The sequence below is a fragment of the Syngnathus acus genome, chromosome 1 (genome assembly GCF_901709675.1).
Source record: "Syngnathus acus chromosome 1, fSynAcu1.2, whole genome shotgun sequence".
Taxonomy (NCBI): domain Eukaryota; kingdom Metazoa; phylum Chordata; class Actinopteri; order Syngnathiformes; family Syngnathidae; genus Syngnathus; species Syngnathus acus.
In genome coordinates, this window is record NC_051087.1 from 13,933,067 (window position 1) to 13,954,516 (window position 21,450).

Here is a 21,450-nt window from a genome sequence, read left to right on the forward strand (position 1 = left end):
ACTCCTAGACACCCTCTACAATATCGGGGTTAATCAAATTGACTTGACCCAAAGGTGTAGAGCAGGGGTCCCCAAACTTTTTCCTGTGAGGGCCACATAACTTTTCCCTTCTCTGATGGGGGGCCGGTGTCAGTTTGTAACAGAAAAAGTGTGACGATCGTAGGGGAGCTTAAAAAAATTATTGTTTTCCAGAAAGCCACACATAACCAAATAACGGTTATTTAATAACCCTTTCCAGGTTCTTTACAGAAAAAAAGTCAGGAAACAAATAACACTATTAATGAAATAAATAATAACTAAATAACCCTCTCTGAGTTCTTCACAGAAAAAACAGGAAATAAATAATAACTAAATAACTCTCTCTGGGTTCCTCATAGAAAAAAAAGCCATGGAACATTAACTTTCTGTTGTGCCATGCACAATCTTAACAGATAAAAGTTCAGCTCAGTTGTCAGAGCAGAATCTCTCTGACACATATGAGCAGTCTCTTAAAGTTCTTGTGTTCCTTCCTTATAATCCTTTTGTAGGTTCCAGTAGGCTTGTAGACACCGCTGTCTTTTTTGTTAAAGTTTGCTAGTGCGTCATAGTCTGGAGTAAAATTTGTTGTGGCAATTCTTAGGCGAGATCCGAGGTGTTGGTCCGTTTACCTCGATCTGTGACGGGTTGATGTTGACGTTCATGTGGCTGAACGTCACGTCGCGTACGTCGAGCCAAATTGGCCACTCTCTTTTAAACGCTCGGCACTGTGTCCACCTTGCTTTTCCTTGGGCGACTCATTTTAATGGAAGGATTCCAGGGGAAGGTTTGTGGGTGGCTTTAGCGCAAAACTGCATCTGAAAGCTCAGCGCGCGAATTACAAGAATGCTGTCGTCACAGCCCACGCTCTAAATTCGGGACTGATACAAATAGAGCGCGAGTGCGCCATGTCCGTACTACTGAGTACGTACACGCACTTGTGAGTGTGCACCGAGCTTTCTGACACGGCTTCCGGTAGTAAATGCGCAGGCGAGCGCTTCCCCATCTACTGGGGAAACGCAGTCATTGCATGCAAAATGACCAAAAAAAAAAGTTTAATAATACAATTTGTTCAGGGTTGGCGGGCCGGATTAAACGGTCCCGTGGGCCGTATCCGGCCCGCGGGCCGTAGTTTGGTGACCACTGGTGTAGAGACTCCAGTCCCATTCAACCTCTTAAGGATTACTGTAATTGTGAGCCAGGCTCCCTCGTCAAACATCCGCGACCTTTGTCACTGCAAATGTCCTTGTGGATGATTGAAGGGAAAAAAAATGCACAGACATGTTCACACATTTTGTAGAAAGTCCTCCCAGAAGAGTGCACACTGTATAGCTCTGACATCCATTCTCAATTAATTGTCTTTGTCAGGTGTCTTGATACTTACACATTGTGAAACAGCACATGAAATTCAGTAATTCCAAATATGAATACATTTCTTTTGGGTCCGCCAACTGTTTTGAACGAAACCCTAACTCTAGTACAAATAACTATCAGTGTGTCATAACGTGTGAAATTTGCTGTCCTGGGTTTGTTTCAAAGATGTGTTTGTCTTTGAATCCTCTTTGCACGTAGATCTGCTTTTTAATCTTACGCCACCCACCCCTTTTTTTTTAACCGACTTTACTTTGCCTACTGACAAATCTCCACTCAGTAGGAAGGGACTTTATAGTTGCAATCCCTCATTGGTATTCTCTACCTGTCACAATAAATATCAGTCTTCATCGTTAACTGTTGAGCTACAATAATAATACTGGGAAATGTCTGCATTCATGATATTTTCTTTGTCCCACACATTGTCAGGACCGACCTTCCGGCTTCTCAAACATACCAAACATTTTCATTTTCACATATATAAGAAACATCTTCCTTTCCTGTTAATGCATTTAAGGTTATAGTTTGAACAACTGCTCAAGCTTTCCTGCTCAGTTCACACAGTTCAGGGTACACCTTCCATCCATTTCTATACTGCTTGTCCTCATTAGGGTTGCGGGTGAGCTGTCCCAGCTGACTTAAGCCTCAAGGCAGTGTAAATATTCTTGGAGTGCTCATCATCCAATTTCAGGGCACATATAGGCAAACATTTACAATTGCATTTACACCTATGAACAAATTAGTCTTCAGTTAACGTGCATTTTGGAATGTGGGAAGAAGCTATAGTTCATCCAGCATTTCTTGTACACATTTTTCCCCCTTTGTGTTTTGGTCAGTTAAAATGTTTTACCACAATGGCTATCTACTCAATATTCTAGACGTTTTTCTGCAAGGAGGCTCAACAAAAGAAAGTTTCAGTGACCCTAAATATTGTATTTACACCTGCTCATCTTATATTTTGTAGTGTGGAAAGACAAGTGCATTTGTGCTAATGAAACTTCCCTAGCAAAGTGGACATTTACTATGATACTCCGTTCAGGAGAGCTATGTTACACTAGGAACAATTGTAAACCACGTGTTACTGTAAATTGTTTTGATTGTTCTCTGTACGTAAAATGGAAAGCAAAATGAGTTTTCAAGGTTGTTGTTTAAACTTAGCTTCTAGCCATCTCCTAAATATGTCCAAGTGGCTAATGGAGTAAATGAGAGTCCATTTACCTGACTGAAAAAAAAAAGGGCCTTTCAAGGTGTGAATGGGTCCTTATAGGGTATTAGATATGATAAAGAAGCCTTTTAGGTGAAATGTGAAACTTGACAAGCTGTCCAACTGGCCACAGTTTTGTGAATTACTTTTACCTGGATTTTTGGGAATAAACTCGGAGTATAATAATTTATTTCATCAACGATTCAATTGGGATCATTATTCGCGGTTACCGATTTATTTAAAAGATAATGGTTGCTTAAAAATGATACAATGCAAAATGACTCAGTGGATTGAAATAAATTCAGTACCTTTTAGCCAAAAAGTCGACCGGTGTGAAATGAACACCTGAGTTTTGCTGATTCCTATTGCTTATTGTTAGTGAATCTGATCAAATTAATCGTTGTCATTAAATACAAATATTTTCCCGATGTTCTTTTATTGAAAATACATAGGGGGAAACATAAATTTTATTGGTCAGTCTAGAAATTAGTGCCCAATTTTAAATGCTGAAAATCACTTGCTATCTTTGATGACGCAATATAAATGGAGCAAGAAACATGTAATTCTTTTGGATATCCTGAAAAGTGATGGTTTTAGAACATTCTGCCCAACAGCACCATTGTTATGTCAGTTTTTTTTTTTTTTTTACTAGTTTGGCCATATTTTTCCCCATGGTAAACAGTTGTGGATGTAATTGGTGTTATGGGCATGTCCTTGGTAAAATGTCTCCACTCTAAGGGGTCCCCGGACCCAAAAGGTTTAAGAATTCCTGTTCCCAACAGTGAAATACTAATGGTTTTGAAGTTTCCATGAGGAAAATATTTTCAGAATAATTTTAATAATACCTGGAGAGCTAATAAACAAATGAACAAATCTGCTCTTTGTAACACAATGTGAGGCTTGAAAATAGAGTCCACTAGGCTTGTTGAGGTTGTTACTCATCCTCCTCTTTTGTCCATCACAGTTTATTCTTACACGCTCTTGTTATTTCAAAAGCTGTAAATATGTCCTCAATGGCCCAAGTTGATTGCATTTTCAGCAACGCTCTCAGCATTTCAACTTTACCCATAATCACAACACTTAGATTGTTTGAGACGTGCAGAGGCAAGTTGCACATGCTTTTGTTTTCTGTCTACCATACATGAAGCCAATGTGTTATTTCTTAGTATCAATACAATTGATTAATTACCGCCAAACAGTTTTAATGTAATGCACTTGGTGAGCACAGAATGATTTTGTGGTATCTTTGGAATATGAATATTTACATTGATGAGGTGAATGTACCAGTATACCCAATTTTCCAGAAATACTGCTCTGAATACAAAATCTACTCCAGTTCCTCTGATCTCTTCTCTGTTACTCCATATCTTTCACTATCACTTTACATATGTGCAAAATTACTCTGTCTGAGTTGCATGGTTTCAATTTCTGAAGTCTTGCAATCTTTTGAACCCATTGAAAACAAACTTTGCTTTCTTAATATAACTGTCATAACTCCAACAGACCCACGAAAACAATGTTGCTTAAAAAACAGCTCATCGATTTGAATGTTGTTTTCCAAAAATTTCTCAAATTTATTTGACTCTTCATTGACACATTTGAGTGGCTTACACGCATTATATATATACATGCTGTTCATTTCCAGTGAAGAGGTTAAAAATCAGAGAGAAGGAATAAAAGTCTAAAACTGAAACAAAACTAAGTGTTTGTTTTGTTTCCCATAAACTCATATCCAGATTCTTTTCCTGTCCCCCTCTCCTGCAGTAGTCTCATATGTTTCTATTTAAGGCCAGCATTGTCGACTAACATGATTGGTGTTTTCACCCCCCTTCTCTGTCCAGGACTGGCTCCTTACAGCATAAAAGGGAGGCTTTTTCCTCTCAGTCACACTGTTGATTTTCCAGCGTTCCCCTCAAATTGTTTTGCGGCGTTCCTTTTTTTTTTTTTTTTGTAGATTGACCTGCAGTTTGGTTCAGGTCATAAATTCAATTTAGGCGCAAGATGAAACTTCTCGTAAAATCCTCGCTGAGATGGCTCTCGTTGTTTTGATCCCTTTCGATGCACCTCAGTGCTTCGCATTCGGCCGGGGGTCGCGTCAGCCATATGGCTACAGGTTTGGAACTATGCAGTCGTGACAGCTCATGTTGCGTTCGGCCAGGGAGGAAACGTGGTGACAGAGTGCAGGGGTCGGCTGATGGCAACAAACTGGGTGCACAGAGGCAGGATTGCAGTTGGAAGCAGCGGATTTGCACGGACTGTCAAAGCAGGCAGGTGGTTGACGGCGTGTTTCTTCTACTCAGGGATTGACAGCTTGGAGCCTATGGTACTGGAGCAGTATGTGGCCGTGGCCAACTACGAGAGACAGGAGAACTCTGAGATCAGCCTCAAGGCCGGTGAGACAGTGGATGTGATTGAGAAGAGCGAAAGTGGTGAGTACCTTGATTTTATTCTATTTATACATACCGTGTTTGCGTTTTGCATTTTGAGAATTCCAATATCCATTACTAGTTTTAAGTAACCCTAATTTCAATCTGTACAGAAGTTAGTCTAAATCAAGATTTGTTGTATGTTGTGTATGTGGTGATCTGCCTGTGCATGCAGTTATACACTCAGCTTCTACACTTATCAAGTTGGAAAGGAAAGGTGTGAATGCTTGTGATACTTCTTTTTCAGTTGCAGTGTAGTCAGCTTTCTTATGAGATCCCTCAAGTGCGGTGCACTGATATTGACTCCACCAGAGTGAAACAAAACTTTCTGTGCTGTAGTTAGATGAATGTTGTGGGCTTGCTTGTGTCTTTAACTTACTCCATTGACTCAACTGCTAAATATTTCCAGACAACTGCTGCTGTCTTATTTTCCTGCCAAAAATGCTGTAGTTCTACCAAGAATTATGCTGGAAAAAACCAACAGACATTGCTCTGTGTAAGAGGAAGTAGGGATATGTCAGCTATGTGGCTCATATACCGTATCAACTTGCTGTTCTATGCTGTGTGTTTTTACAGTTTTGATCAAAAGCCACACTGCATGACCCAAAATGAAAAGTCTATTAAATTGAATTTCAGGCTCTAAACATGGTACGATTGTGTCACCATTGTGCGATCACCTCAGGTTGTCACACTGACTGTGAGACAGAATACAGAGCTTGTCAGAGAATTTTTCCCATCTTTTCATGATGGATTCATATTGATTGGTTCACTGACAGAGATTGTGCCTGACACTGTGAGATAACACCTGTTGCATATTTTGTTACATAATATATATAATATATAATATGTACATTTCGTTTAGTAATGATGTAGCAACTCTGCCTTTATCTATAGGCAATAGTTTCTATGATTCTAAGTCTCAGACAGTGATGTTTGAAGATCATTGAACCAGTCTCCAATGTTTCTCTTGTTTGTGTCACATGAGCAAAAGGAAGCTTGACAGAGTAAAGCAGCTGCACATGGAAATTGCTGCAGAAATGTGGCTTTGCTGGAGAAGTTAATGTATTCTAAAGAATGACTTCATGTAGGCATCATATTTCTTTCTTCATCCTGATTTTTATCCAAATCCATATTTTTACTGCTTCTAAAGAATGAATTCAACATCATATTTCTTTCTTCATCCTGATTTTATCCAAATCCATATTTTTACTGCTTGGTTCAATGCAGATTAGCATCAAATGTCACGGGTTAAGATGAACAGCTCAATCTTGTTTTGTGACAAAAAAGTCCCAGATACCTCAGTCCACATTGAAAACAAGCACTTAAAACATAGTGGGAAAATGAACCTAAAGCTGTGAGTTGGAAAGAAAGTCTGATTGTGTGGCTCTTCTGAGCGTGTGAACTTTATTGCACATTTTATGAGCTGCTGTACAAAAAAAGATTTATGAATCATCCTGAGTGTGGCGAGATGTGTCCTGGAGAGAGGTTGTCCCATTTAACTCACTCTTGATGAAAAAAATGGTGTGTTCTTGGAAAGGATGCGCCAGAAGTGTGACATGAGGCCCAAAAATGAACATCAAACATTCCTGCCGTGTGCTTTGGATAAATATAGTTCACTCACCCCAATGTCGCGGTCTGCACCTTTGTGTCACATTGGAGCACTTGAAACTAAGCACTGAGCGCTCAAAAATAAATCATCCTTTTTACATTTGAACATTTTTATTTTGGGGCTTTTCACTCAGAATGAGAATTGGTTTTGGTTTTACCGTTTTGTGCTTTTTACTGCCTGAGTTATTAATTATTTTTATTAATTGCTTCATGTACAGCACTTTGTATGCAATGGTGGATGTTTTAAAGGGCTCCATAAATACAGTTGAGTGGAGATTGCTAACCACTTGAGGCTCAACCCGATTGCTGTTGCTTTAATAGATTCATTGTTGTTGAGTGGCAGAAAGCGAAGCTTTATCAGCACATTGTTATATCTATTAATGCGCAGACAACTGTGTGCTAATGACAATTTTATCCATCATAGAGTGACACATACACCATGATCCTGTACTGTGCTGTTAGACTGGCAGCGTCTCAATAATTGTTGGAATATGTTGTTGCTGTTACACTAATAGTTTATTGTGATAGAAATATAATCAAACAAATGTGTATGTGCTGCAGCACTTTATGAGGTCTACTGATCACTAATTTGTTACTGTGTTATAACTTGTTACTGTATTGCATATATCTTTGTTTCATAACAGTGTTTTTCTATGCTTTGTATTAAAGGTCTTCTTACTTCTTCCACACTGTCAGACAAGGCAGGTTGTGTGTAGCTATTCCTCTGTCATTATAGCAATATTTGATCAGTTTGTTGATCCTGTAAATTATTGGATGCAATTCTACTGCTGCGTAGTACCACTCTGCTAACAGGTAAGAACATTCAGCAGCTGTTGCTTCGGAATGAAGAGTCCTGTGAACTAGGCAAGTACGGTCCTTTAAATGTTGTCCTCAGAATACTCGTCGCTATATAGTAATTGAAACGGCTCTGAACCCCGCCATTAACAAAATGGGGGAAGAAAATGTAAAATTGAGACCTCTCCTCAGCCATTTTTAATAATAGCATGAAATACATCTTGGGATATTTCCCCAGCCTAGTTTTCACAAGTCAACAACTGATGCATTCTTGGTTTATGCTAATGGACAAGAACAACATTCAGGTATTCCCTGTGTTCTTTGTTTATGCTTACTTCAATTGGACAACACGCAGACCGTGACTGATAGTTTCACAAGATCACAAAGATGTAAAAACGTACAAGAAAGCGATTTTAGAACTAGCAAGAGCGTAATGCTCAATGAGATGAAGAAAAAAATATTCATCAGATGATGACTTAAATGTTCAAGATTTCCTTGCGTCGAGGGAAAACATTAAAATTGTTGAACGTCTTCAGAATGTTTGCAACTTTGAACGATCCCAGATGAGAACACGAATGTCCTACTTTCAAGAACACTTTAAACATTAGCCCCTCAGTGGAATACGGGCTTTACCGAAATCTCTGGCGCATGCTAACATCTCTGTTGACAAATCTGCGATATGTGAAACATTAAGCAAGAATGGATGTCATTGGAGGGCAACTCAGAGGAATCCACTGCTGACCAAAAAGCGTTGCTCCTGGTTTGACCTATGCAATTCACTAGAGGTCAGGTCGTTCCCTGAACAATCTGTCACTGCGTGTATTCTCCCATTGACTCACATTTTCTATATTTTTCTCTCTGGAGGCTGCACTACTGCAAGGTCTAGCACAGGGGTGGCCAACCAGTCAGAGACTAAGAGCCACATTTTTTACTGTGTCATCGCAACGAGCCACATCATACACATGAGCACACATGAACAACCCCCCACACACACGCACGCACGCACACGCACACACACATCCTTGTTAACCTCCCTCTGCAGGACCCAAAGTACTTTACTGAGTTGTGGGGTCCACCCTTTCTAGTGGTCCAAGAACTATGAAAAAAATCAGGCAAGTCCCAAAAAAAATCTTCCATCCATCCATCCATCCATTTTCTGTACCGCTTAGTCCCCACGGGGGTCGCGGGCGTGCTGGAGCCTATCCCAGCCGTCATCGGGCAGTAGGCGGGGGACACCCTGAACCGGTTGCCAGCCAATCGCAAAAAAAATCTTGTTACTAAAAATCACTTTCAATAAACACAATTCAAAACTTTATTTTACATGTCAGTTTTTCAGTCACATGTGGGGCCTGTTTCTAACCTTCAGGCTTTGCGGGGTCCACCTTTACACACATGAGATTTTTAGTCAGTTATGGGGCTCGCTTTTAATATTTCAACCTTAAGAGGTCCACCTATACACACATGACAAATAGTGAACAAATGGTGAAACAGGACCAGCCATGTGTTTCTACCTCTGTTAAGGGAAGCTCTTTCACTCATATTTTCTCCTCATGGTGGTTATTCTATTTTTGACAAAGTACTTAACAGCTTTCCAGTCTCTGTTATTCAGTGCTTGTGGTTCTGCAGCAATGCATCTCTCGCAGTCAAACTTACCAGGAACCTGATTTGTCAATATATACTTCCTTAAATGTTTATTTACTGCAGCACATTCCTCTGGGGTCCAGCTTCTTTTCACAACTTTTTCTTTACCTAAGGGCATAAGAAGAGCACTTTTTAGTTGACAACTTAATTAGAACAAGACTGCATAAAGAATACATTCACTTTATGTACAATAGTCCGACAAAATAATTTAAATGAGATATTTTAAAAAGTCAACTATCTTTGTCAACGGTGATGAGCCCACAATAGACATAAGTAAATCAGTTATTATCTGGGATATTAATCCGGTCATTTAAGTTGCTAGGTGGTCTTCAGTGTCAGCTATTTTTATATTAACAAAATTAAAAATAGATGCACAAAAGGGCAATATTAGAATGGCCCCAGTTTTGGAGGTGGGGGAAAGAGGTCTCTCATTTTCTTGACTACTTTTAAGCAGTTTTGCATTTGACCAGAGTGTCACTGCTGGTAGATGAAGCAATTCCTGGCCCCTACAGAGGTTGCACAGGCAGCACATTGGGATGCACCATTTCTCTGACAAAACCATTAAGAACAGATACAAGTTGTTGCAAAATCAGGGAAAATAAAAAATAAAAATCAGAAAAAAACTTTTTTCAGACAGTGTTTTACATGTATGGGGAATTTGCTTTGATAACGTGCTACACAAAGATGATATAAATAAATTTGGAAATATATAGTGTGTAAAAAAAACAAATGCAAGCTGTATAAGAATAGTATCTGCCTTGGTGTGTCAATGTATGAATTTGCATATTCACTAATAGGTTAATCTAGTGCAATTTTTTTTCTCTCTTTTGAGGTAGATGTGTCATGTACATTACCCCTATTTAAAAATAGATGTAAACAAACATCTCACATATAATCAAGTTTAGCAATGACCTGTAACTCACATGAGAAAGGATGGGTTAATTCTATTTTATAATTTTTTTATATAAAATATAAAAAAAAAATTCTAATTTTTTCTAATTTTATCACAAAATTCAAAAGTTTAGACCTTACATGTCTAAGAAAAAAAGTCAAGTGGTGTTTAATATATCTTGCTTGGGTCATCTAAATCTTAGTAAGCAGCATATGTGAGGATAATTAGATACTGATACAGCAGTAACAATTGGACAATTTAAAAGCAACCGTGATAAAGTTATATATTGAAAAGGATTACTCCAAACTCACCTCTCTTTTTGGCAGACTTTTCATTACTTGGGCCACGAGATGTGAAGGTACAAGAGGTCACTTCTATGACTTCTGGCATCAGCCCATCTGAAATGATGATTTTTAAATACAGAAAAAAACATGTTAAACTTATCTTATTAGGACAGCAAACACACTGATCAAGGGTACAGTTTCTAACAGCAAACTAAAGAGAAAAAAAAACTATCTACACTTGTGCTCATAAGGAGTTATTTATTACAATAATGTCCTGTAGAACCAATCTTGTTGGAACCAAATTTGGATTTTGGTAAATACTAGACAGGAGCAGATATAAATGTAATGGACTTGTAATATTTAAAAGTGGTGGAATTAAAAAAAATAAAAATCAATATTGAAAACGAGTACTTAAACTGCAGTTTTACAAACTCACCTTTCTTTTTGGCCATTTTTTTCTGAGTTGAACGACACATGGACGCATGTTTCAACAATCCATCTATAGGTGTGTGTGCCACTGGTTTGTTGAGGCTCCATGAGGAGAACCACTAAAACCATGTGAGCCAATGGTTGGCTGAATGCTGTTTAAGGTACCTTCTGACTAAAGAACAGCTTTCCAACTAAAAGCTGTAAACTAAGAGAACAAGAAAAGCTCTACAAGGTTTATTTCTTACAACAAAGTCTAACTGAATGTTACCTGTAGGCTGGCATCCTGTTTGATGCTATCATCAGGGTAAGAGTCCTGCAAAGTTCTGGCTGGTTCAAGCAGCGCACCATCAACAAGAGCCTGAGAGCCTGTCACCTGGAATTAAAACCACAAATAACTTACCAACATCATACAGACAACATAAATGACATCTCAGGACCTGTATAGTTAAATTATGTGAAGTTAGTCCCCAAAACCAAACAAGCCCTTCTCACTAAAGTGTTCCAGTCAGTTCTGGATGTCTCATCAGGTCCTATAACAGCAACTTTATGGATGTAGTGGAGCATCATTCAGCATGACACTTTAGCCGTTTAGCTGTTGAGGATGTGTGGAACTATAGCTGTAGTATAATCAGCCTCTATAATGTCCATAACCAAAAGTATGATCTAAAAACATAAGACAACCTTCGATCCATACGGAGGGCCCCACAAGTAGCCATATTTCAGAAATCTGTTATGTGTGTGTGAATGATTGGCTTGGTTGGAAAAACCAAGACAACGATCCATACGGAGGGCCCCACAAGTAGCCATATTTCAGAAATCTGTTATTATGTGTGTGTGAATGATTGGCTTGGTTGGAGCCCCATGGACGCACGTTTCAACAATCCATCTATAGGTGTGTGTGCCACTGGTTCGTACGGGCTCCATGAGGAGAACCACTAAAACCGTGTGATCCAATGGTTGGCTGAATGCTGTTTAAGGTACCTTCTGACTAAAGAACAGCTTTCCAACTAAAAGCTGTAAACTAAGGGAACAAGAAAAGGTCTACAAGGTTTATTTCTTACAACAAAGTCTAACTGAATGTTACCTGTAGGCTGGCATCTTGTTTGATGCTATCATCAGGGTAAGAGTTCTGCAAACTTCTGGCTGGTTCAAGCAGCCCACCATCAACAGCAGCCTGAGAGCCTGTCACCTGGAATTAAAACCACAAATAACTTACCAACATCATACAGACACCACAAATGACAGACTCAAGACCTGTATAGTTAGATCATGTGAAGTTAGTCCCAAAACCAAACAAGCCCTTCTAACTCAAGTGTTCCAGTCAGTTCTGGATGTCTCATCAGGTCCTATAACAGCAACTTTATGGATGTAGTGGAGCATCATTCAGCATGACACTTTAGCCGTTTAGCTGTTGAGGATGTGTGGAACTATAGCTGTAATATAATCAGCCTCTATAATGTCCATAACCAAAAGTATGGTCTAAAAACATAAGACAACCTTCGATCCATACGGAGGGCCCCACAAGTAGCCATATTTCAGAAATCTGTTATGTGTGTGTGAATGATTGGCTTGGTTGGAAAAACCAAGACAACCTTAGATCCATACGGAGGGCCCCACAAGTAGCCATATTTCAGAAATCTGTTATGTGTGTGTGAATGATTGGCTTGGTTGGAGCCCCATGGACGCACGTTTCAACAATTCATCTATAGGTGTGTGTACCACTGGTTCGTACGGGCTCCATGAGGAGAACCACTAAAACCGTGTGATCCAATGGTTGGGTGAATGCTGTTTAAGGTACCTTCTGACTAAAGAACAGCTTTCCAACTAAAAGCTGTAAACTAAAGGAACAAGAAAAGGTCTACAAGGTTTATTTCATACAACAAAGTCTAACTGAATGTTACCTGTAGGCTGGCATCTTGTTTGATGCTATCATCAGGGTAAGAGTTCTGCAAACTTCTGGCTGGTTCAAGCAGCCCACCATCAACAGCAGCCTGAGAGCCTGTCACCTGGAATTAAAACCACAAATAACTTACCAACATCATACAGACACCACAAATGACAGACTCAAGACCTGTATAGTTAAATCATGTGAAGTTAGTCCCAAAACCAAACAAGCCCTTCTAACTAAAGTGTTCCAGTCAGTTCTGGATGTCTCATCAGGTCCTATAACAGCAACTTTATGGATGTAGTGGAGCATCATTCAGCATGACACTTTAGCCGTTTAGCTGTTGAGGATGTGTGGAACTATAGCTGTAATATAATCAGCCTTCATAATGTCCGTAACGAAAACTATGATCTAAAAACATAAGACAACCTTCGATCCATACGGGCCCCACAAGTAGCCATATTTCAGAAATCTGTTATATGCGTGTGAATGATTGGCTTGCTTGGAAAAACCAAGACAACCTTAGATCCATATGGAGGGCCCCACAAGTAGCCATATTTCAGAAATCTGTTATTATGTGTGTGTGAATGATTGGCTTGGTTGGACCTCATGGACGCACGTTTCAACAATCCATCTATAGGTGTGTGTGCCACTGGTTCGTACGGGCTCCATGAGGAGAACCACTAAAACCGTCTGATCCAATGGTTGGCTGAATGCTGTTTAAGGTACCTTCTGACTAAAGAACAGCTTTCCAACTAAAAGGTGTAAACTAAGGGAACAAGAAAAGGTCTACAAGGTTTATTTCTTACAACAAAGTCTAACTGAATGTTACCTGTAGGCTGGCATCTTGTTTGATGCTATCATCAGGGTAAGAGTTCTGCAAACTTCTGGGTTAGGGTTAGGGCTAGGGTTAGGGTAAGAGCTAGGGTTAGGGTTAAAGCTAGGGTTAGGGTTAGAACTAGGGTTAGGTTTAGAGCTAGGGTTAGGGTAAGAGCTAGGGTTAGGGTTAGGGTTAGAGCAAGGGTTAGAGCAACGGTTAGAGCAAGGGTTAGAGCTAGGGTTAGGGTTAGAGGTAGGTTTAGAGCTAGGGTTAAGGTTAGAGCTAGGGTTAGGGTTGAGAGTCTAACTCATCACTAATCACTACACTATGGAACCCTCGCTTATGGAAGTTACGTATATGGTTTTATGGAGGAGCTCACAAGCAAATAGATAGGAATAGGTACTAAATGCCAAAATAGTTGAGGTTCTACTGAGACTTGAACTCAGGTCGCTGGGGTGAGAGTCCTAACCCTAGCCCTAACCTTCGCCCTACCTCTTACCCTATTCCTAACCCTACCTGTTACCCTATTCCTAACCCTAGCCCTAGCTCTAACCTTAACCCTACCTCTTACCCTATTCCTAACCCTAGCTCTAACCCTAACCCTACCTCTTACCCTATTCCTAACCCTAGCCCAAGCTCTAACCTTAACCCTACCTCTTACCCTATTCCTAACCCTAGCTCTTACCCTAATCCTAACTCTTACCCTAACCCTAGCCCTAACTCCAGCCCCAGGTCTAAGGTTTTATCTGTGGCAAATTTTTCAAGGATGAGATATTTTTGGTCCCACTGGGATTTGAACTCAGGTCGCTGGGGTGAGAGTACAGAGCACTAACCACTACACCATGTTACCTACATGGTTTTATGGAGCAGCTCACAAGTAAATAGTATAGATAGGAATAGGTAAATGCCAAAATACTTGAGGTTCCACTGAGACTTGAACTCTGGTCACTGGGGTGAGAGTCCAGAGCACTAACCACTACAGTATAGAACCCACACCACTAATCCATGGAATTTACCTATATGGTTTTATGGAGCAGCTCACAAGCAAATAGCATAGATAGGAATAGGTAAATGTCAAAATAGTTCAGGTTCCACTGAGACTTGAACTCAGGTCACTGGGGTGAGAGACCAGAGTATTCACCACTACACTATGGAACCCACACCATTAATCCATGGAATTTACCTATATGGTTTTATGGAGCAGCTCACAAGTAAATAGTATAGATAGGAATAGGTAAATGCCAAAATACTTGAGGTTCCACTGAGACTTGAACTCTGGTCGCTGGGGTGAGAGTCCAGAGCACTAACCACTACAGTATAGAACCCACACCATTAATCCATGGAAGTTACCTATATGGTTTTATAGAGCAGCTCACAAGCAAATAGTATAGATAGGAATAGGTAAATGCCAAAATAGTTGAAGTTCCACTGAGACTTGAACTCAGGTCGCTGGGGTGAGAGTCCACAGCACAAACCACTACAGTATGGAACCCACGGCGTTACTTCATGGAAGTTACGTATATGGTTTTATGGACCAGGTCACAAGCAAATAGTAGATATACATAGGAATAGGTAAATGCCAAAATAGTTGAGGTTCCACCGAGACTTGAACTCCGGTCACTGGGGTGGGAATCCAGAGCAATAACCACTACACTATGGAACGCACAACATTATTTCATGGAAGTTACGTATATGGTTTTATGGAGCAGCTCACAAGCCAGTATAGATAGGAATAGGTAAATGCCAAAATAGTTGAGGTTCCACTGAGACTTAAACTCAGGTCGCCGGGGTGAGAGTACAGAGCACTAACCACTACAGTATGGAACCAACACTACCACTTCATGGAAGTTACCTATATGGTTTTATGGATCAGCTCACAAGCAAGTATAGATAGGAATAGGCAAATGCCAAAATGGTTAAGGTTCCACTGAGACTTGAACTCAGGACACTGGGTTGAGAGTCCACAGCACTAACTACTACACTATGGAACCCACACCATTAATACATGGAAGTTACCTATATGGTTTTATGGAGCAGCTCACAAGCAAATGGGATACATGGGAATAGGTAAATGCCAAAAAAGTTGAGGTCCCACGGAGACTTGAACTCAGGTCGCTGGGGTGAGAGTCCACAGCACTAACCACTACAGCATGGAAACCACGCCATTGTTTAATGGAAGTTACGTATATGGTTTTATGGAGCAGCTCACAAGCATGTATAGGAATAGGCAAATGCCAAAATAGTTAAGGTTCCACTGAGACTAGAACTCGGGTCGCTGGGGTGAGAGTCCAGAGCACTTACCACTACACTATGGACCTCATGCCATTATTTCATGGAAGTTACGTATATGGTTTTATAGAGCAGCTCACAAGCAGTATAGAATAGGTAAATGCCAAAAAGGTTGAGGTTCCACTGAGACTTGAACTCGGATTAGTGGATTCAGAGTCCAGTGTGCTAACCATTACACCATGGAACCACAATGTCCAGACCATGGCAGGCATATGCTGGTGTGGGAGCCAGAAGTTTTGAATTATTATTATTATATATATATATTTTTTAAATTGCTAATGTGTCAATTGCTGGGTATCTGAAACCAGTTTTTCCAGTGTCCAGAGACCAGCTATTCCAATTTAGTCCCATAATTGGCTTTCTGTACAGCGCACAAGTGGCAGGGAAGTCTGGGAGTACAGTCAAACCTCGGTTTTCGAACGTCCCGGTTCTCGAACAAATCGGAATTCGAACAAAAAAATTCGAGATTTTTTTGCTTCGGTTGTCCAACAAAATTCGGAGGTTGAACCTCGCGAGATGAGCCGAAAGGACCCGAGAAAACCCGACCGCGCGGCCCGGATGCCGACTGACTCCGTTCGTTATTGTAATTTCGTTACTTTGAGGATTGTATTAACCCCTAATCATACCTCCAAAGAAAGCAAGTGGGAGCAGTAAAGCCATCCTAAAACACAAAGGCGCTCTTTAAGCAATGCGACAGTGAGCGCCCGGCGCGCTGCGGTTGCGCGACCGCACCAAATTAAGCTCCCTGCGCACTGAGGTCCACTTAAATTTTAAAAAGTACATCAGAACTTTAAAACTATTTTCTAAATTTCAGCGACGGCTCTGTCACAATAATGCGACCAGCGCGGTGCAGTTGGGCGGTCGGCGGCACGCTACGGTTGAGCGTTCTCTCTCTCTCGCTCTCTCTCTCGCTCTTTCTCGCACTCTTTCTCGCTCTCTCTCGCTCACACACACACACACACACACACACACACACACACCCCCCTCTGCTCAGCCAAATTTATTGTGTGACATTATTATGTCACGCACCAACATGATAATGACAAATTGACTCCTACAGTACTAAAACCACAGACCAAAGACCACATTTTCAACAATGAACATTGTGTGCATTGTCTCACACAGACAAACTCTCAGTTCAACAAATTCCACAAACAAAAACATACGTTTTTTCACTTACTATGTGTGGCGGGACAGACCATTCGTTTTAGTTTGTCGTTTTCAGGAGACGAGATTTCAATAACGTCACTGAGGCATATTTTAACGAACTCCACTTCATTGTATGGCTTTTTAGCCCGTGCAATGTTCCAAGCCAGTTGAAACAATGCAAGTGTGACAGTCTCTGAGTGCTTCGTAATTTTTTTGAAAAACTACCTATTTTTCTGCCTGACTTTTCAAAGTCTCCAAACTTGTGCTTGCGAAATTCAGTCCCTTTTGCAAAGTCCTTATTGATATTGGCATGAAGTGAGCTGAAGTGACGCTGACCATTTGAAGCTTTTAAATGCGCCAATAACGTCCGACATATCAGGCAGAATGGCTTGCCATAGCGTTCAACAAAAAACAACTTTAACTCTGTTAAAAACGTCCTGTGTTCATCGTCATATATTCGTTTAGCTGTGCATTTTTTCCTTGCCATTTTGGCAAGCGTCTTCTCAGCTTTTCTGGACCTAATGGGCCCCCGTAGTCACAGTCGCCATTCATTAAAAAGCCAGCAAAACCAATCGCTCTGTTTGTCCCTCCTCCTTTGCGGGATTTCACCTCACGCGCATGCGCGTTTGACCAAAATACCATATTGAACTCAAGCGAAGCAAATACGCACGAAAAACAAACACAAATGTTGATATGAACGTAAATGAGCCGCATGAAACCAGCCAAAGAGCCGCATGCGGCTCGCGAGCCGCGGGTTGGCCACCGCTGGTCTAGCACCTCTCGAAAGCAAAACATCATATTTAACGTTGAGTCATTTCACAGCCTCTGACGGCCACTGATGACTGTCATTGGCCGGCTCGGCTGTTTCTTGCTGATGTGTGGAAAGGGCGGGATGGAAGTGAATTGCTGCACCGGTCCTATATATACGCTCACAGACTGTCCAATGGCTTTATATATACTACATTACAATAATGGCCGAACATTTACATATCATAATAACTCATTTCATATCAAAGGCATATCGTACATACGTCTTTAACAACCTACTCCCAGGCTACCGGAGGCGTGTACACATTTTCTTTCATTTAACGTTGGATAAAAGGGTGTGACGGATTCTAACTGAAGCTCAGGCTTGTCTGCTGTGTGAATCATTTTACACGCACATGCGCGCGCACACAACTCACTCAATATGTATGTAATATGTAGTTAGTTCAATATTTTCATATGCAAATGAATTATTTTGTTCTATTTATTAATTATATGATTAATTATTTCATCATTTATTACTATTTTTATTATTTTTTATTATTTTGTTATTAATAATTTAATTAACAAATCATTATTTTTTTTCAAAAGGTCCTTTTAGTAGTAGTGCATGTTGTTTTATGGAAGGAAAGGCATTATAGGTATTTGAGCTGTCACTAAAGACGATTAGGGAGACGATTAGCTGTGTGATCGGTCGGTGCAAGTGCCGCCTGTCGGTGGGGACGATGCCCAGGGTGCCTTTGGGGTTGTGACTCCAACCTTCTGGAAATTGATTAAACTGTCACCGTTGTATTCAAATCAAAGTGTTCAAACATATTACTGTTGTATCCAATCAACTGTTAAAACATGTTGAAAAAAATCAACTGCCATTTCTGTATTCAAAACAATTAATACAAATTGTTATTCAAACTTCCAGTTTATATAGGTACTGCTGTATTCAAATCATATGTTATACTGGTCAAATTTCAGTTTTCCTTTGTTTTCAACTTTTATTCAAAATTCTAGTTTATTTGCTATTGCTGAATTCAAATCATGTTATACTGGTCAAATCTATGTTTTTATTTTGTTCCTTCTCGCTTCATGGTATATGGTGGTATATAGGTTGCACTGCAGTGATTTAGATTGTGTGTCTGGTAGTGAAACCTTGGTTGTAATCGGGACGGGACTAGATGAGCAAAATTGCTTCCTCCTGTTTCCCTTTTCGAGAAGTCATGGCAAACAGATAAATCTGTAACAAGTGTGTTCTTTATGTACATGCCGAAATAAACAAAGCAAATTAAAAAAAACGGTACTATGTAATGTTGAAGTTGAATATATGCTTGAAATACATTCTTTGACAGAAAGTTTGTATTCTTTATTTTAAAGAATGGAAAATGTCAGTAGATAACTTTTCTGCTGAAAGAAGAGAGTCTATAATCATGTGTTTCTCATGTTTCTCCAGCAGTAGAACACAGTCAAAATCCAGTAAAACTACTGGGATTGTATGTCACCAGTGAAAATGGCTGGGATTAGATGAGTTAATTGTTAAAAATAATAATAATTGAAGCATCGGCTCCAGATAACTTTTTTTCACCTATGAGCAATGTTTCCATATGCTGATCAAAGCGCCGATCACAAACAATGCAGTCATTATAATAATGGGTCGTGAGTAGTGATGCACAATATGAACATTGTCAACCGGTACCTGGTTAGTACGTCGCTTCACAGTTCAGAGGTGCTGGTTCGATTCCGTCTCCGGCCTTACTGTGTGGAATTTGCATATTCTCCCTGTGCCTGCGTGGGTTTCCTTCGGGTGTGCCGGTTTCCCCCCACATTCCAAAAACATGCATCGTAGGCTGAGTGACCACTCCAAATTGTCCGTAGGTGGTAACTCTACTTAATAACTTAATTCATTCGGTGATCACATTTGTAGGTCAAAAAGTTCATAAGTAGGAGCTATTTTTTCCATAAGAATGTATGTAAAGTGTAAAATGAATCTTTAAGTGAGACAACTTGCTATAGGAGTAGGCGCATGCAAAATGAGGGACTGTGGGAGATGGCGAGTGGGAGAGGGAAATGGGAGAAGCATGTACCGTATGCTTAATTACTATGTTCGCTACACCCTCTTGTAACTACCCTCGTCGCATGATTGACTCCAGAAATTGCGGACAAACTTGTCAATATGCTAATGCCCTACGCTATATAGCATCAGCGTACATAATCAAACACACGTATATACGTACACATCAACACACCAGCTTATTTTGAGTTCCGAGGGACCGTTTCATTCAAGTTGTATTATATCTCAATAGCTATTGCAAAACATTATACTACATACAAAATCTAATATGCCCAGAAAAAGTGACCCTGGTATTGATTCAAATATGACAAACACAAAGCTGTAGCAGCCGAGTACTTCAAAGTCCACGACCACTGTGAACAAAACGCTTTAAAGTACAATAATAAAAACAAGTTCACACTCTTTATTGTGAAGAACTAATGGCGTATGAACTAGCACACACCAAGTCAAGGACCTTTTGAAGTAAAAATGTCTATAATATAATTTTTCTACTGCTTTATTCCTAACATTAGTGCATGAGTTTACATTCAGCGGAAATAGGCTTGTCATGCCTGAACAGTGAGGCACAAAGATGACTCACTCTCTCGCCATGAGAAGCTCCATTTGACTCTTGCAATCAAAGATAGAAGAGTCCTACAAACAAAACTACGCAGCAATAAATATCACAAAGACTAACACTATGTTTAATTAGCTATTAGATCTTTTTTTTCCAGCTGTTATGTAATTTGGCTTCCTCGTAACACTTGCCAGCAGTTTGCAGTTTCTTTTGTGACATGGGGATAAAGTAGAGCAGAAATAAATGAACCAAGTTACCGTTTCTGCCGTTTTCAATGCACTAACTGAATGAGCACGACATGCGAAAACACACAACTGAGCCTTTTGCATGCATGCCAAGAGGGCGTGAACTGAGGCATTTTTTTTACCAAAGATTTTCTCATTGTTATACAATCTAACATTTGCCCAATCTATCGACTGAATCAGATTATTGCATCAGACAACACAAAACGTGGAATACATGTTGTTTTTTTTAAGAAAATGGGCTACACTGCTCACTAAAGCATTTTGGTCACGATTTTATTTTTGCACCAAGAGCCACGTTACTAGTGCCTTCCCTCCCCACTTGCCAATAATAGTATTCGGGACTTGTCAGATATGAGGTTAAAGTTTTATGAATCATGAGCCACTTGCATCTGTGTGTATTGCTATATCTCTCTGCAAGGCTGCAGCAGATCTGCTATTCAGTGACTTGCATCTTAGGAGCTATATGGGCAACACAGCTGATGTTGTCTTTATAATCTGTTTTGTTTTGTTCTTCCATCTCTTTCAAGGTTGGTGGTTTGTCAGCACAGCGGAGGAGCAGGGATGGGTGCCTGCCACATACCTTGACTCCCAAAGTGGAACCAGAGATGATTTGGATTTAGGAACCTCCAGGACAGGAGAGGGTATGTGGGGGGGAAAAAACATGCTGAGACATATGCATCATTCTGTTTGCACTGTGAGCAATATGAAACATTATCTCACAATTTCAAATTCTGTCTGAGAGCAATAGCACAACACACAGCAAGTAGTAAATGCTAATGTGCGATCACAGCCACACTTCCAGTTACAACAGTTGCATCATATTGAAATGGCTCCAGCCCTCCACCAAAATGGTTAGCAGTTTTTGGCTCCTTTCAATTCCCAGGAGGCAGCAAGTTTTGCAAGAGCCTCATTTGATCTTTTTCATCACTCTGTTATATGCCCCTTCTCACTCTAAAAAGAAGAAAAGCCATTTACCATAACTGATGTGCAAACGCATAAGTAGGCACACCTACACAG

General features: G+C 40.2%; 1 protein-coding gene, 1 long non-coding RNA gene and 1 other non-coding gene across 7 annotated transcripts in view; 1 reads left to right on the plus strand and 2 right to left on the minus strand.

Moving 5' to 3' along the window:
- sh3pxd2aa (SH3 and PX domains 2Aa) overlaps positions 1-21,450 on the plus strand; it is an 81,904-nt gene that overhangs the window by 48,069 nt on the left and 12,385 nt on the right. For all 5 annotated transcript variants that reach the window (XM_037254298.1, XM_037254306.1, XM_037254311.1 and 2 more), the window contains 2 exons: positions 4,891-5,019; positions 20,961-21,074. In XM_037254298.1, the coding sequence (XP_037110193.1) occupies positions 4,891-5,019; positions 20,961-21,074 (243 nt within the window). The remainder of the gene's footprint in view (positions 1-4,890; positions 5,020-20,960; positions 21,075-21,450) is intronic.
- Positions 10,952-13,454, minus strand: LOC119124875. Its single transcript, XR_005098347.1, has 4 exons — positions 13,383-13,454; positions 12,567-12,671; positions 11,750-11,854; positions 10,952-11,038 (listed from the first exon to the last, which is right to left on the minus strand). It is a non-coding gene; the product is annotated as an uncharacterized LOC119124875 (long non-coding RNA).
- Positions 14,457-14,528, minus strand: trnae-cuc. The gene has a single exon. It is a non-coding gene; the product is annotated as a tRNA-Glu (tRNA).